A 14,655-nucleotide genomic window follows, 5' to 3' on the forward strand; every position below is an offset into this window, starting at 1 on the left:
TATATATTTTATATATTATTGTTTTGTGTTTGTATATTGTGTGTGTGTGTGTGTGTGTGTGTGCATGTATGTGACAACACACAACGCAATATAGGTGTGTATATTATATATTATATATTTATTATTATTATATCATATGTATATATATATATTTCTGTATGTATGCATGGGATTTGTATTTGTGTGTGTGTGTGTGTGTATGTGTGTGTGTGTGCATGTATGTGAACACCCCACCACACCCCCACACACACACACGCCGTTAGCGCGCGCGCGCATATATATATATTTTATATATATATATATATATATATATATATATATAATATATATATGAAGAGGTGGGATACTGCCAGGGGCTGTCTTTCCTGGCAGCAGCACTGCTTCTCCACATGCCTGAGGAACAAACCTTCTGTGTCCTTGGCAAAATTATGTTTGAGTATGGGTTACATGACCTCTTCAAAGATGGATTTGATATTCTTCACATGCGTTTTTATCAACTTGGGAAGTTGATGGAAGAACAACTCCCTGACGTGTGGCAGCACTTCCAGGAGCAGGGTGTTGAGATTCACATGTTTGCTAGTCAGTGGTTCCTTACTCTATACACAGCCAAGTTCCCTCTCTTCATGGTGTTCCATTACCTGAACCTATTCTTGCTCACAGGCATTGACTCTGTGCTCCAAGTGGCTCTGGGTTTGTTGCAGATGGTGACAAAGATGGTCCCTGTACTGCGACCTAGTGTTGGGCAGCAGCTGCACTAGTATCTGTAGTGAGGCGGAAGAGTAGGGGCCCAAAAACGGTTTGCTACAAAAAAGCGGGGGTTCAGTTTCGGGAAAAACCTTTTTGGCCCCGTACTGCGCAAATGGAGGGGGAAAACGGCACCCCCCATTCAAAAATTGCCGGAGAATCCCCCAAACCAATGACAACCCCCCCAAATTTCCCAATCCCCGGGACCCCCCCGGCCCCCCCCCCCCCAAGGAAAAAAACGGCCCGCACCGTCTTTATGCTCAAGGGGGGGCCTGTTAGTGGAAAATGTGGGAAAAACTGAGAAAAAAAACAACAGCTGGCGAAAAAAACATAGGCTTTGGGCACTTGGAACGTAAGATCCTAAAAGATGGGGAAAAAAATAAAAAAGTGTTTGGTAAACGAGTTTCTCTCCCATCTTTTTTTGGAAGTTTTGGGGGGGGTTTCAAAAACCCTTGGGAGGGACGGGCTTGGGAGAAACGACACAGAAGATGGACACTTTTGGTGGTAAAAAGCGGTCCCGGGGAAAAACGTAAGATGTAGGAGGTTTGGTTAAAAAAAAGAGACAGCAAAGTCGGATCGAATGTACCCCCGGTATCCGAAAAATTGAAATTAGACAAAAAGGGAAAAAGCCCGAAATATGACAATCTTCAATTACGCCCCAAAACATCAGACAGCAGGGAAAGGGAATAGAAGGGTTTCTACCAATCTAGAAAAAAACCATCAAAGAGAAAGCAAAAAGATATTCTTGAATTTCATGGGGATTGGAATGTTTAAGACCCGGATATAAGGAAAGCCCCTGGGGGGAAAGGGAAAATTTTTTTGGGAGATTTTGGAGTGGGAAACCCAAAAATGAAAGAGGTAAAATGCTACTGAATTTGCCAAAAGGGGACATCACTTATTGTGGTTTAATACTCTCCAAAAATCAAAAAATATCGAGAAGAGCGTGGCATTACCAGTGGATTTCACCATATTAATAGTTTTATATTCTTGGGGGACAAAGATTCCAAACGGAATAAACGGGCCCCAAAGGGGAAAAACTTAAAAAAAAAAACGGAAAATTGGTATGATCACGACCCATTTTATAAATGACTTCAAATGCGACCTCAAAAGAGAAAAAAGGTTTCGCGAAGGAGCACAAATTTGTTTGGAAAAGCTGAAGCCCAAGGAAAGCAGAAAAGTATAAATTTGAACTGGGGGAGATTTGCACCACTCTTGCTGCTCAAAAATGAAAAAACCACAGCAGCTCTGTGCCCCATTTCACTGATATAACTTTCAAAAAAGCAAAGGGGAGATTTTGGGAAAAAGGCCAAACCAATTTAAAAGCCCATGGAAAAACACCAGAAATCCTACAAAAGTGGGAAAAAGAAGAGAACTAAAGAAAAAAGATTTCCCCAAACAAGAAAGTTTTGGGCCATTTTTGGGAAGGGCCCAAACAAGGAGGTAAAAAGAGCTATAAAAAAAAAGCAAAAGATTTTGGGTTTTGAAAAAAACCCCTGAAAATATTGAACAAGCTCAGCAGAAAAACAATTCTAAAAAAACCCAAAACAGTGAAAATCAAGAGCTTAAAAAAGGGGAAGGGGACAGAAAGAAAAAATGTTGAAAAAAAAAACCGGGTCACTGTTAACAAATAACTCCGAAGGGGGACAGCTAATGGAAAGAATACTGCCGCGAGTTGCCCAACATCAAGAGATTTTATAAAAACAGTATTGGGCAGGGCTAAAAAATCAGGGGAAACCAAAACCCCGTCATCTTAGAATGGGAAAGAAAAGGGCACCCGATTATAAAGTTAAAACTGAATAAAGCACCTGGATAAAAAAAACCTTCCACCCAAAATTTAAGTCCCGGTGGAGACCCCCATTATAAAAACCCTTTACATCTGTCCCAACCGAATACTCCAAACTGGTAAATGGCCTAAACAAGGGCCCAAAGGTCCATTCCTACCCCAAAAAAAAAAATGAGAAAAAAATGTATTTGGAACATCGCCCCAATCAGTTTTTTAAAGTCATCCTACAAAGTCTTACTCCCCGCATCCTAAATAAATAAAACCGGGAATTGAAGAAATTCTAGATAAATTAACAAGCTGGCTTCAGAAAAATCGAAGCACAGTGGAACAAATTTTTAAATTTTTTGGGGCTCCTTTTTTAAAGCCCAGAGAAATCATCAGAAAAAACTTTTTCCCACAACTTTATTGTTTTAAAAAAGCATTCGATAGGGAAAGGGTTACAAAAGCGCTAGGGGCATACAATGGCCAAGTAAACTAAACCGGGGTAATGACTAGGTTTATCCAAAAATTTAAATATTAAATAGGGAAAAAAAGTTATGGTGGTAACAACACAGCGAATGGTTCGAAGGTAAGTGGGGCGTTAGAAAAAGGATGTTTGTCTCCAAACCACTTTTCAATTTTTTTTTGGAAAGAAATGAAAGGATGCCCTTAAAAATTTTTTTAAAGGGGGGCAAAAAAGTGGCGGGGACGGGGTAGTTAACAACTTACTTTTTCTGATGCATAGACTTGATAGCGGAAGTGGGGAAAAGAATTAGCAGAAAAAAAAAACGGGGGAAAAAAAAATTTAAAGGGGGAAATTTGTGCAGAAAAAAAAAAAATTGGGGGGGAAAAAAACGAAAGGGTTTTTTTTAAAAAAAAAACGGCAAATTTAAAATTTTAAAAAAATTTTAAAAAAAAAAAGGGGGGGAAAAAAGGGGAAAAAAAAAAATTTTCCAAAAGGGGGGAAATTTTTAAAAAAAAGGAAAAAAAAAAAAAATTTTAAAAATTTTAAAATTTAAATTTTTTTAAAAAAAAAAAAAAAGGGGAAAAAAAAAAAAACGGGTTTAAATTTTTAAAAAGGTTTTTGGGGGGGGTGGCAAAGGGGGAAAAAAAGGAAACCCAAAAAAAAAAATTTTCCCCAAAAAAAAAAAAGGGCCCCCTTCGTTTTAAAAAAAAATTTTAAAAAAAGGGGGGGGAAAAAAAAGGGCCCCAAAAGGGGGGAAAAAAAAAAAAGGGGGGGGGGCCCAAAAACCCAAAAAAAACCCCAAAAAAAAAAACCCCCCCGGGGGGAAAAGGGGAAGCCCCGGGGGGGTTTTCCCGGGGGGGAGGGTTTTTGGGGGGGGTTTATGATGGGGGGTTTTTTTATGGGGGGAAAAAAGATGATGATTTAAAAAATTTTTTTAAAATAATATATTTTTTTTTTTTTAAAAAATTTTTTTTTGGTTTTTTTGGGGGTGTGTGTGTGGGGTTTTAAAAAAATAAAAATTTTTTTTATTTTTTTTTTTTTTGGGGGGGGGGTGTGTGTGTGTGTGTTTGTGTGGGCCCCCCCCCCCCCCCCCCCCCCCCTTTTTATGGGAAAAAAAGGGGGGGTTTTTTTTTTTGTGTGTGTGTGTGGGTGTGTGTGTGTGTGTGGGGTTTTGGGGGGTTTTTTTTTTTTTTGGGGGGGGGGGGGGTGTGTGGGGGGAAAAAAAAAAAAAAAAAAAAAATTTTTTTTTTCCAAATTTTTTTTTTTTAAAAATTTTTTTTTTAAAAAAAAAAATTTTTCCCCGGGGCCCCCCGGGGGGGGACCGGAAACCCCCCCCCTTTTCCCCCCCCTTTTAAAAAAAAAAAAAAACCAAACCCCCCCCCCCTTTTTCCCAAACCCCCCAAAAAAAATTTTTTTCCTTTTCCCTTTTTTTTTTTAAATTTTTTAAGTTTTTAAAAACCCCCCCTTTTTTAATTTCCCTTTTTTTAAAATTTTTTTTGGGGGGGCCCCCCGGGGGCCCCTTTTTTTCCCTTTTTTTAAAAAAAAAAAAAACCCCGGGGGGGTGGCCCCCGGGAAAAAAGGGGGGGCCCCCCCCGGGGGGGGCCCCAAAGGGCCCCCCCTTTGGGGAACCCCAAACCCTCCCTTTTTAAAACCCCCCCGGGGGTGGGCCCGAGGCCCAAAACGGGTCTTGGGAAAAGGCCCCCCTTTTTAAGGGGGGGAAATGGGGGGGGGGGCCCCCCCAAAAAAAAGGGGGGGGGGGGCCGGGCCCGGGAAAAAACCCCCCCCCCCCTTTTTTCCCCCCCCCCCCCCCCCCCCCGGGGGGGGGGGGGGAAAAAAAAAAAAAAAAAAAAAAAAAAAAAAAAATTTTTTTTTTTTTTTCCCCCCCCCCCCCCCCAGGAGAAGTAAACAGTGCAGCGGCGATGGGAGACGATGCCCCTGAACGAGCCCTCGGGTCGGCGGAAGGTGCCCTGGCCATCGTGGGCATTCTCTATTTGAGTAAACCTGGGGCCCATTCCCCAAAACCCGGGGCGCCTTCCTGAGAGGAGGGGAGGTCGGAAAAACCTTGGTGGGGAGGGGGCCGGGGGGGGGCTGGGCCCGGGGGGGGCCCCGGGCCCGGGGGTCCCCCGGCAGCGTCCTTTCAATTCCCCGCCCTCCCTTTCGTCTCCCCCCCTCTTCCTCCCCCCCCTCTTTCCCCTCTCCCCTTTTCCCTCCCCCCCCCTTTTTCCCTTTTTTCCGCCCCCCTCCCCCCCCCCCCCCCCCTTTCCCCTTTTTTTCCCCCCCCTTTCCTTTCCCCCCTTTTTTTCCCCCTCCCTCTTCCGTCTCCCCCTCCCTTTTTCCGTCTCTCTCCCCCTCCCTTTCCGTCTCCCCTCCCTTTTTGTTCCCCCTCCCTCCCTTCCCCCTCCTCTTTCCGTCTCCCCCCCTCTTCCTTCCCCCCCCTCCCTTTTCCTTTCCCCCTCCCCTTCCTTTCCCCCTCCCTTTCCGTCTCCCCCCCCTCCCCGTCTCCCCTCCCCTTCCGTCTCTCCCTCTGCACCTCACCTCCCTCTCCCCGGCCTCCCCCTCGCACCTCCAGAGACAAGCCCCAAAGCCAGCATCAGGCGAACCCAAAAATCCCAACCCACCTTCCTACCTCTGTGATTCCCCAGAAAATTAGAAATGAACATCAAGCTCGGGCGAGGTGTTGGGCCTATCTCTGGCAGTCACATGCAGAGATTTTTTCTTTCATTTAGATAATTTGGGCCAAAAACAGCTTTTTCCTGGTGTTTTCCTCTATTTCGGGCCTTTTCAAGATTCAGTGTTCTTTCCTTCTATCTTTGTGCGATGCTCTTGGTAACATTAACCTCTCCTTCCCTCCTTTCTCCCTCTCCTCACCCTCCCTCCTTTTCCTTTCCTTTCTCTTTGCCCTCTCTCTTTTCAGCCTCGTGTTCTGTCATTCATCTTCCCCATAGATCTTGCCAAAATGGTAATTTGCTTTTTGAAAATTAGTGGCCAGGAAGGTAGATTATGGGGGTTTTCGGGAAAATCTCTGTTGATGGTTACGGCTGCACGATGGGATGGCAAGGGTTGCAGGAGTTCCCAAAACCCCAAAATAATATTGTCCTCTTTTCTCGCACCCAGTCAAAGCTTGAAAAAGTTGCTGCAGAAATAAGTAAGCTTTTCCTTATTGTTTTCTCAGTGGTTGATTTCCCCAAGTTGTTGCGCGATTTTTATTCGGCCTTCAAAGACATAATTTATTAATATTTGTTATATTTTGAAAAGATAGGACATCCAAGATATTATTTGGAAATTTTATAGTTTTAAAATACTTTGTTATTTTTTAAAAGCTGATTTAGGATGCCATATTTTCTGATTTAATTAAATTTTTACAGGTGAGGAATTTGGCGTGAAGACAGAAATTGTTCGAGCTGACTTTTCAAACGGCCAGCCCATCTATCAGGATATTTCAAAGCATCTTCAAGACAAAGAAATTGGCATCCTAGGTAATGAACAGAAGATCCAAGGGTAATTCTTTACAGTACAGATGCGCTCATCAGAGGCTAACTCCCCCCAACTTCACATCAAAAGTTATTCAGCATCATAAATTGCCGTGACTGGGCACTCCCCGAGGGAAGGGGGCTGGAGGACTTTGCCCTCACCCCCCCCCCCCCCAGTTCATGTGTGAATTTTTCTGCAACAAATTTTTCCCTTTCAAGAATTATCTTCTTCAGTTTTCCTACCTTGGGGCATCCCAAAGTAAAAAATTGTGTGTATAATATTTTAAAATATATATATTTAAAATAATATATATATATATAAATATTATATAATAAATTTTTGTTGGTGTATATATGCATATATATATGGTGTGGTGTATATATGTATATATATATGTGTGTTGTATATAGTATATTTTTTAAAATTTTGTGTGTTGTATATATGTTATATTATATTTATATATGTGGGTTGTTTATTGATTTATATATTTTTGTTTTGTATATGTATATTTTTATATATAATATATATATATATATTATATTATATATAATATATAAAATTATTATATGTATATATATAATGGTGTGTGGTATATATGTATTTTAAAATTAATTATATATATATATATATATATATAATTATATATATATATATAATATATAGTGTGGTGTGTGATATTGTATTTTATATTATATTATATATATATTATTTATATAATATATATTTTTTTAATATATTTTTTTTATATATTATATATATTATATGTTGTTGTGTTGTATTATGTTATATTATAAATTTTGTGTGTGGTGTATATATGTATATATTTTTTATTATATTTTTTATATATTATATTATGGGGGGTGTGTATATATGTAATTATAATATTGTGTGGGTGTATATATTTATATTAAAATAATATTATAATATAATATATTATATAATATATTTTAAAATTATATATTATATTTTATATATATTATGTGTGTGGTTTTATTTTTTATATTATAAAAGTGTTGGTTTAAAATGTATATATTTATTATATGGTGTGTGGTGTGTGTGTGTTATATGTATATATATATATTATATATATTATAATATATTTATATATATTAAATATTATAATTTTATATTATATATATGTGTGGTGTGGGTGTGTGTGGGGTGTGTATATATATATAAAAATTTTTTTTTATATAAATATAATATATATATTATATTATTTATTTTATATAAATTTTTATATATATAAAATATAAAATATAATAAATTTTTAATATTATATATTTAATATATATATAATAAAAAATATAAATCTAAAATAAATAATATATAAAAATATATATATATATATATATATATAAAAAATATATAATTATTATATATATAATTAAATATTTTATATTATATATAAATATATAATATATATAAAAAAATATATATTTATATATAGATATTTATAATAAAATTATATATATATATAAATATATAATATTAAATATAATATAATATTTTAAAAAATATATATAATATATTTATATATAATATAATAATATATATATAATAAAATAATATATATAAAATTTTTATTATATATAATGTGTTGGGATTTGTTTTTTATAAATATTGTGTGTAATATGATATATATAATATGATGTGTATAAGATATAATAAGTGTGTGTGTATATATTATTTTTATAATATTTTATAATTATATAATATATATATATTAAAATATATTTAATGTGTGTGTGTAATAGTATATAGTTGGGGTTATATGTTTATGTGGGTGGAAAATTTTATATTGTGTGGGTATATATTATATTGTGTGTGTGTTATATGTATATATTGTGGTGATTATGTATATTGTGTGTGTGTATAATGGATAAATGTGTGTGTATATATGTTATATATGTTGTGTATATATGTATATAATTTTGTGTGTTATATTATTAAAAGTGTGTGTGGATATATATATATATATAATATATATATATATATATAATATAATTGATATATATTATAATATATATATATTTTTTAAAAATATATATATATTATTAATTATATAATAATATATATTATAAATTTTATTATATATATAAATTATTATATGTGTGTGTGATTATGTATATGTATAATATAATTATTAATTATATATAAAATATAAATATTTATATATATAATTATATAATAATATATAATATGTGTGGTGTGTATATATGATATATAATATATATATAATATATAAAATTATATAATTTTATATATATATTAAAATTTTATTTGTGTGTGTGTGTGTGTATAATGTATTAAATATATAAATTAATATATATTTAAAAATATATATATTATTTTATATATTATATTCTTTTATTTTATTAAAAATATATAAAAAAATATAATATATAATAAAAAAAAAAAATATAAACCCAAAATAAAATTATTAAATTATAATATAATATTAATAAAATAAAAAAAAAATATATATTATAATAATATATCAAATATCCCCCCTATATATATTATATATATATATAAATTTTTAAAATTTTTTATAATATATAAAATTTTATATAACATAATACACCAAATATATATATTTATATATATATATTATATAATATATAATATTATAAAATATATAATTTTTTATATATTTATAATATATATAATAATATTATTTTAAAATATATAGATATATATATATATATATATATATATTTTTTTATATTTTTATTATATAATGTGTGTGGATATATGTATTATATTTTATAAAAATATATTTTTTAAAATTTAAAATTATATAATTTTAATATTATATATATTTTTTTTTATAATTTTTTATAAATTTTTGTGTGGGGTATAATTTTATTATTATATATATTTTATATTTTTTATATATTAAATATATTTTATTTTATATTTTTAAAATTATTAAATATATATTTTTGTGTGGGGTTATATTATATAATATTTTGTGTGGGTAATAGTAATATTATGTGTTGTGTGTGTGTTATATGTTTTTTTTATTAAATTTTTTTTTTATATATTATATATTTTATATTATATATATATGGTGTGGGTGTGTATATAGTTAAATATTATATATTTTAATATTAATATTAATTTTTTATAATTTAATAAATATTGGTTTTTTAAAAAATAAATAAAATATATATATTTTTTATTTATTAAAAAATTTTCATGGTTTTAATATATATTTTGTATATAAAATTATTTTAAAATAAAGAAAAAAAATAAATAAAATATATATAATAAAAATATATTTTATTAAGTATAAGGGGTTTATTATAATGTTTTATAATATATATATTAAAAATATTAAAATTTTAAATAATTTTATATAATATATATATATTAGAATATAATATTTTTATTAAAATTAAAAATTATAATTTATATTAAAATTTTTAATATATATATTAATAGAGATATTATTATATATAATTTATATTATTTTAGTATATATTATATAAGATATATAATTATAATATAAAAAATATTTAAAAATAAAATAAAATTAAAAATTATAAATAATACAATATATAAAACCATTAATTATAATACAAATTAAAAAACATTTATATATATAAAAAAAAAAAACACATGTATAATATAAAATATAAAATTTTTAAAAACAAAAATAAAAATTTTTATTTTTACATATTATTAAAACATGTATATATATTTAACTATATATAAAAAATGTATAAATATTTCCCAAAAAAACACAATAAAACACACACACACACCAAACAACACCAACACACAACACACACAACACACCCCACAACACAACACACACCACCCACACACCACAAAACAAAACCACAAACCCCCAAAAAAAAAATTTTAAAAATATATAAATATATATATAAAAACCTATATTTATATATATATATATATATTATAAAATAATAAATATATAATATTTTATCTTTTTTAAATAATAATTTTAAAACAAAAACCCCACCCCAAAATATATATATATATTATTTTAAAATATTTTTAAACTAATATTAAAATTATTAAAATATATATACATATATATTGCTATATATATATTTTATATTATATAATTTTATATATTCATAAAATATATATAACCCTATATAAAATATATAATTTATATATAAAAAACATTTATAATATATAATATATATATATATTTATATATTTATTATATATAAAATATATATAAAAATCTTTTAATAATATATATCAAAAATATATATATATATATTATATATCTTTTATATTAAAATATATAATATATAAAATTTTATAATAATATAAAAAATATTTTAAAATATATTAAAAGATAATAATAAATATATTTAATATTAAAAAAATATTTTAGATATTTCATATATTATAAATTTTAATAATAATAATAAAGAATTTTATATTAAAAAAATTTTATAAAAAATATATATAACCTTTTTATATATAAAATATATATATAAAATTAAATATTATAACATAGATATTAAAAAATAATATATATATAGGAAAATATACTAATTATATATATAAAATTTTTATAAAATTTTATATATATTAAAATAATATACATAATATAAATATTAAAATATAATATATATCTTTTTATACCTTTTATATATATTATAATATATTTAAAAATTATAAAATAAATAACTAAAAACTTTTAAAATAGATAAAATATTCTAATAAAATATATTTTAATATAAAAAATATATATATTTAAATATATAATATATTCAATTATAATTATATATTATAAATAAAATATAAATATAATTATAAATATAATTTATAATTATATATATAAATATATTAAATATAATATAAAAATAATATATAATTAAAATTAATTTTATAGAAAAAAAATAAAATATATATATAATTTTATTTTATATATATATAAAATAAAATTTTAAAATATAAATGTTTTTTTTTTTAATTTTTTTTTTTTTTTTTTTTTTTTTTTTTTTTTTTTTTTTTCTTTTCTTTTTTTTTTTTTTTTTTTTTTTTTTCTTTTCTTTTCTTTTTTCTTTTCTTTTTTCTTTGGGCTGATTGATTTTCATAAAAAAAAGTTAGTGTGTAGGGAAATGAAGAAATTTTTTCTTCCCCCTTTTTTATCCTTACCATACCTTTGCTCCCCCTCTTGTTTCCCTTTTCCCCTGCCCCAATATCTACAGGGGGGTCCAGCTTTTTTCCCCCTAGAGGGAAACATTTTTTCTAATCGTTAAAAAATTTTTTCGCTTTTTTCTTCAATACTTTATCAGTGCTATATGTCTTTTGATGTCTGGCAAATTTAAAAATTTTAAACGTTAACCGTTTGGGGGTTTAATTTTTAGGCTTTTTTTTTTTTTTTTTTTTATGAATGATAGGAAATTAATTTATGCACTTTAAATATATGTGACGCAAACATTTCAATTTAAGTTTTAATCCCAGGGTTCAGATAGTTTTTGGAAAAAGGTTTTTGCAGGGTGAACAGGGTTTCAAAATGAAAAAATTTTTTTTTTAAAATTTCCTTTAATACCTTTTTCGAATATTTTGAAATTTCCCGTATCCCCAGTAGGGAAAGGGCCCCTTCCGAAAGCATTGTAAAGGCTTTAAAAAAAATTCACCACATTTATATTGAAAGTTAAAGCGGAGGGTTTATTAGGGTGACAACAAAGGGGGAAAAATACACAAAAGAAGATTTTGTATGAGTGCCCCGAGATAATTCAAACAATGCAAGATCAAATGGGAGAAGCTTGGGGATCTTTTTATTTACCATCAAAAATGAAAATTTTTTGAAAAAAAGCATTTTCTGTTTTTTTTTTAGTAAAAAAGTGGGAGTAAAAGCTTCCCCACCAAAAGAAAAATTTTGGGGAAGCCTCAGAGTTTGACTCTGGGTCATGTTTAAGTCAAGTCGCAGCGATGCTTGCTTTTTGACAAAATAGTTCTTTCCGGGGGGAAAGGGTCCCCACCCCAAGGGTTTCCATCATCAACATTGTTCAAATTTTAGGACACATCCCCCTACCCCTTTTGGGAATCTATGGTGCCCAAAAAAGGGAGGGCATTCACACTAAAAAAATAGCTGTGGGGTGTCAAGTGTTTAAAACCCTTGCGTTTATAGTTTTTTAAAAGTTTGGGAAAATTCCCCAAAACTTAGATAAGTTATATTGCTTTAAAAAAAGTCTAGTTTTTTTAAATATTTTTTTTTTTAGAGAATTTACATATTTTTAGTTCATTTAGTAAAAAAGGTTTAAAAAATTTTGATAAAAGAACAAGGATCTGGGAAAAATTATTTGTTTTTCCAAAAACATTTTCCACCCCTCCCAAAAACGTGTATAGGGTTACAGAAATAGAAGATTTCCCATCCTTTCAGGCTTTTTTTTGGGTGATTCTCCCAGGGCATGGAAGGGAATACCGAGCTTTGGGGAAACACTGTTTAGACTGTTAACCCCTTTTATGTGTCAACCAATGACCAGCTTTAGATCTTGTTTACAAGAGGTAAGTGTTTTCTAGAAGGAATCAATTTGTGGCCCTGTAAATATATTAAAATTTATTTAAAAAATTTTTTTTCATAAAATTGCAATGTAGTAAAAAATTTGGTTAAAATTTTCCTTTAAAAGGTGCTACATTTCCGGGGGAAGATCGGTGGGATGAATAGAAAGGATGTTAAGGGAGGGCAAACTCCTTTGGGAAAAAAATTGTGTCTAGTTTTTTCACCTGTGGACATCACCAATTTCAGGGGCCCCTTTTATGTGCCCGGGCCCATCATTTCCCACCGGGGTGACAGGCCCTTTGTTTTTTAACCTAACCTAGATGTATGAACTGTCCCCTTTGTGTTTTTTTTTTTTTTTTTTTTTTTTTTTTTTTTTTTGGGAGTCGGTTTAAAACAAAATCCCACAACCCCGTAGTCATCAAAAAAAATCAAAAGAAGGAATAGGGTTTAAAAAGGGGAGAAAAAGTATGGCCCCGTGGTAAAACCCAAACCCCTTGTAGATAAACTGTTTGGAAAAAAAAGGGGTAACAAAGTCCCCGGGGAGCATGATTTCTATACATGCCCTTTGGCAGCCCAAAAGGATTTTTTTAAAATTTTTTTAAAAAGGCTTTTAAACCCAAAAAGGGATTTTTTTGTGAAAGTCTTGCACAGGGTGGAAGTGCTTAACCCCCAAAGGAGCAATTTGAAGACCTTGTCTTACCCGATTTCACCTTTTCCCTTTAGTTTTTGGAAAAATGTTTTTTTACTAATGTTTTTAGTATTGGTGTGTTATTTTTTTATAGACTTTTTTGGGTTATTTAGTTTTTTGACATTGGTTTAAAAAGCATTTTCCTTTAAAACCCAATTTTTTTTAAAATCAAGGAAGGGGTAAATAGATTTAGACAGAAAGCAGTAATTGGCTCATTGGTGATTTAGTACTGGAGGAACCAAACAGTGTAAAGACAAATTTAAACCCTTAAATTTTTTTAGTGGGGGATGCCCTGTAATTTATTTGATTTTTTTTAATGGTTTTTACATATAATTTCATATTTAAAATATATTAAAACCCTGAATAAGATGGTTTTTGAGGGGAAATTTGACCCTTTTTAAACATAAATTTACACATGCTTGTTTAGTCTTTTTTTTTTATTATTATTATTTTTATTATTATTTTATTTTTTAAAAAAATAATAATAAATATAATATTATTTTTTTTATTACTTATTATTATTTAGTTGGAAATACGTCTAGGTTTAAATATAATGGAAAGTGTTTCTTCATCTAAAAGATCCCGGAATCCCAACAGCAGCAACATTCGTGTCTCATGCCATTGCAACCGTAGGATAACTTGCCGTACAAGTGGGTACTGGATTCATGGAATACGGTAAGTTCCATTAAGGATGTTGTTTAAATTATTACCTTTTTTTAATTATTATATTATTATTATTATAATTATCATCATTACTGTATATGATAATTGTTTATGTTTTGCTATTATCATTACAATTTTGTTTATTGATATACAAAATCTGGATAAAAGTAAGAACTTTATTTACTCACCACCACTGCACTGAGTATGTACAATATTGTATATAACTTTCGCGGCTGATATTCTATATGTGGGTCAGCAAAATTTTGGCCAAGCTCTTTCACTTTCATTGAAGGTAATAGTGATTATAAAGTAGAAGTGCACACTTTAGGTCATTAGCTTTCCTCTAGATGTGCTCAAGC

At 29.7% G+C, this 14,655-nt stretch overlaps 2 protein-coding genes across 2 annotated transcripts in view; both read left to right on the forward strand.

Annotated features, from left to right (window-relative positions):
- The first annotated feature begins 389 nt into the window (after window positions 1-389).
- Window positions 390-758, forward strand: LOC119576684 (rab GTPase-activating protein 1-like). The gene has a single exon (XM_037924330.1). It carries the CDS (start codon window positions 390-392, stop codon window positions 756-758), a length of 369 nt encoding a protein of 122 aa, XP_037780258.1.
- Window positions 759-4,873: 4,115 nt separating this feature from the next.
- The window catches only part of LOC119576685 (inactive hydroxysteroid dehydrogenase-like protein 1), a 57,941-nt gene continuing 48,159 nt past the window's right edge, over window positions 4,874-14,655 (forward strand). Inside the window, exons 1-3 of the mRNA XM_037924331.1 lie at window positions 4,874-4,967; window positions 6,031-6,117; window positions 6,338-6,448. Of these exons, the coding sequence (XP_037780259.1) occupies window positions 4,892-4,967; window positions 6,031-6,117; window positions 6,338-6,448 (274 nt within the window). The 5' untranslated portion in view covers window positions 4,874-4,891. The remainder of the gene's footprint in view (window positions 4,968-6,030; window positions 6,118-6,337; window positions 6,449-14,655) is intronic.

This window comes from Penaeus monodon, chromosome 9 (genome assembly GCF_015228065.2).
Source record: "Penaeus monodon isolate SGIC_2016 chromosome 9, NSTDA_Pmon_1, whole genome shotgun sequence".
Lineage (NCBI taxonomy): Eukaryota > Metazoa > Arthropoda > Malacostraca > Decapoda > Penaeidae > Penaeus > Penaeus monodon.

What these genes read in the sequence shown, in the direction of transcription:
- LOC119576684 (XM_037924330.1), top strand. Translation starts at nt 390, where the DNA reads ATGCCTGAGGAACAAACCTTCTGTGTCCTTGGCAAAATTATGTTTGAG.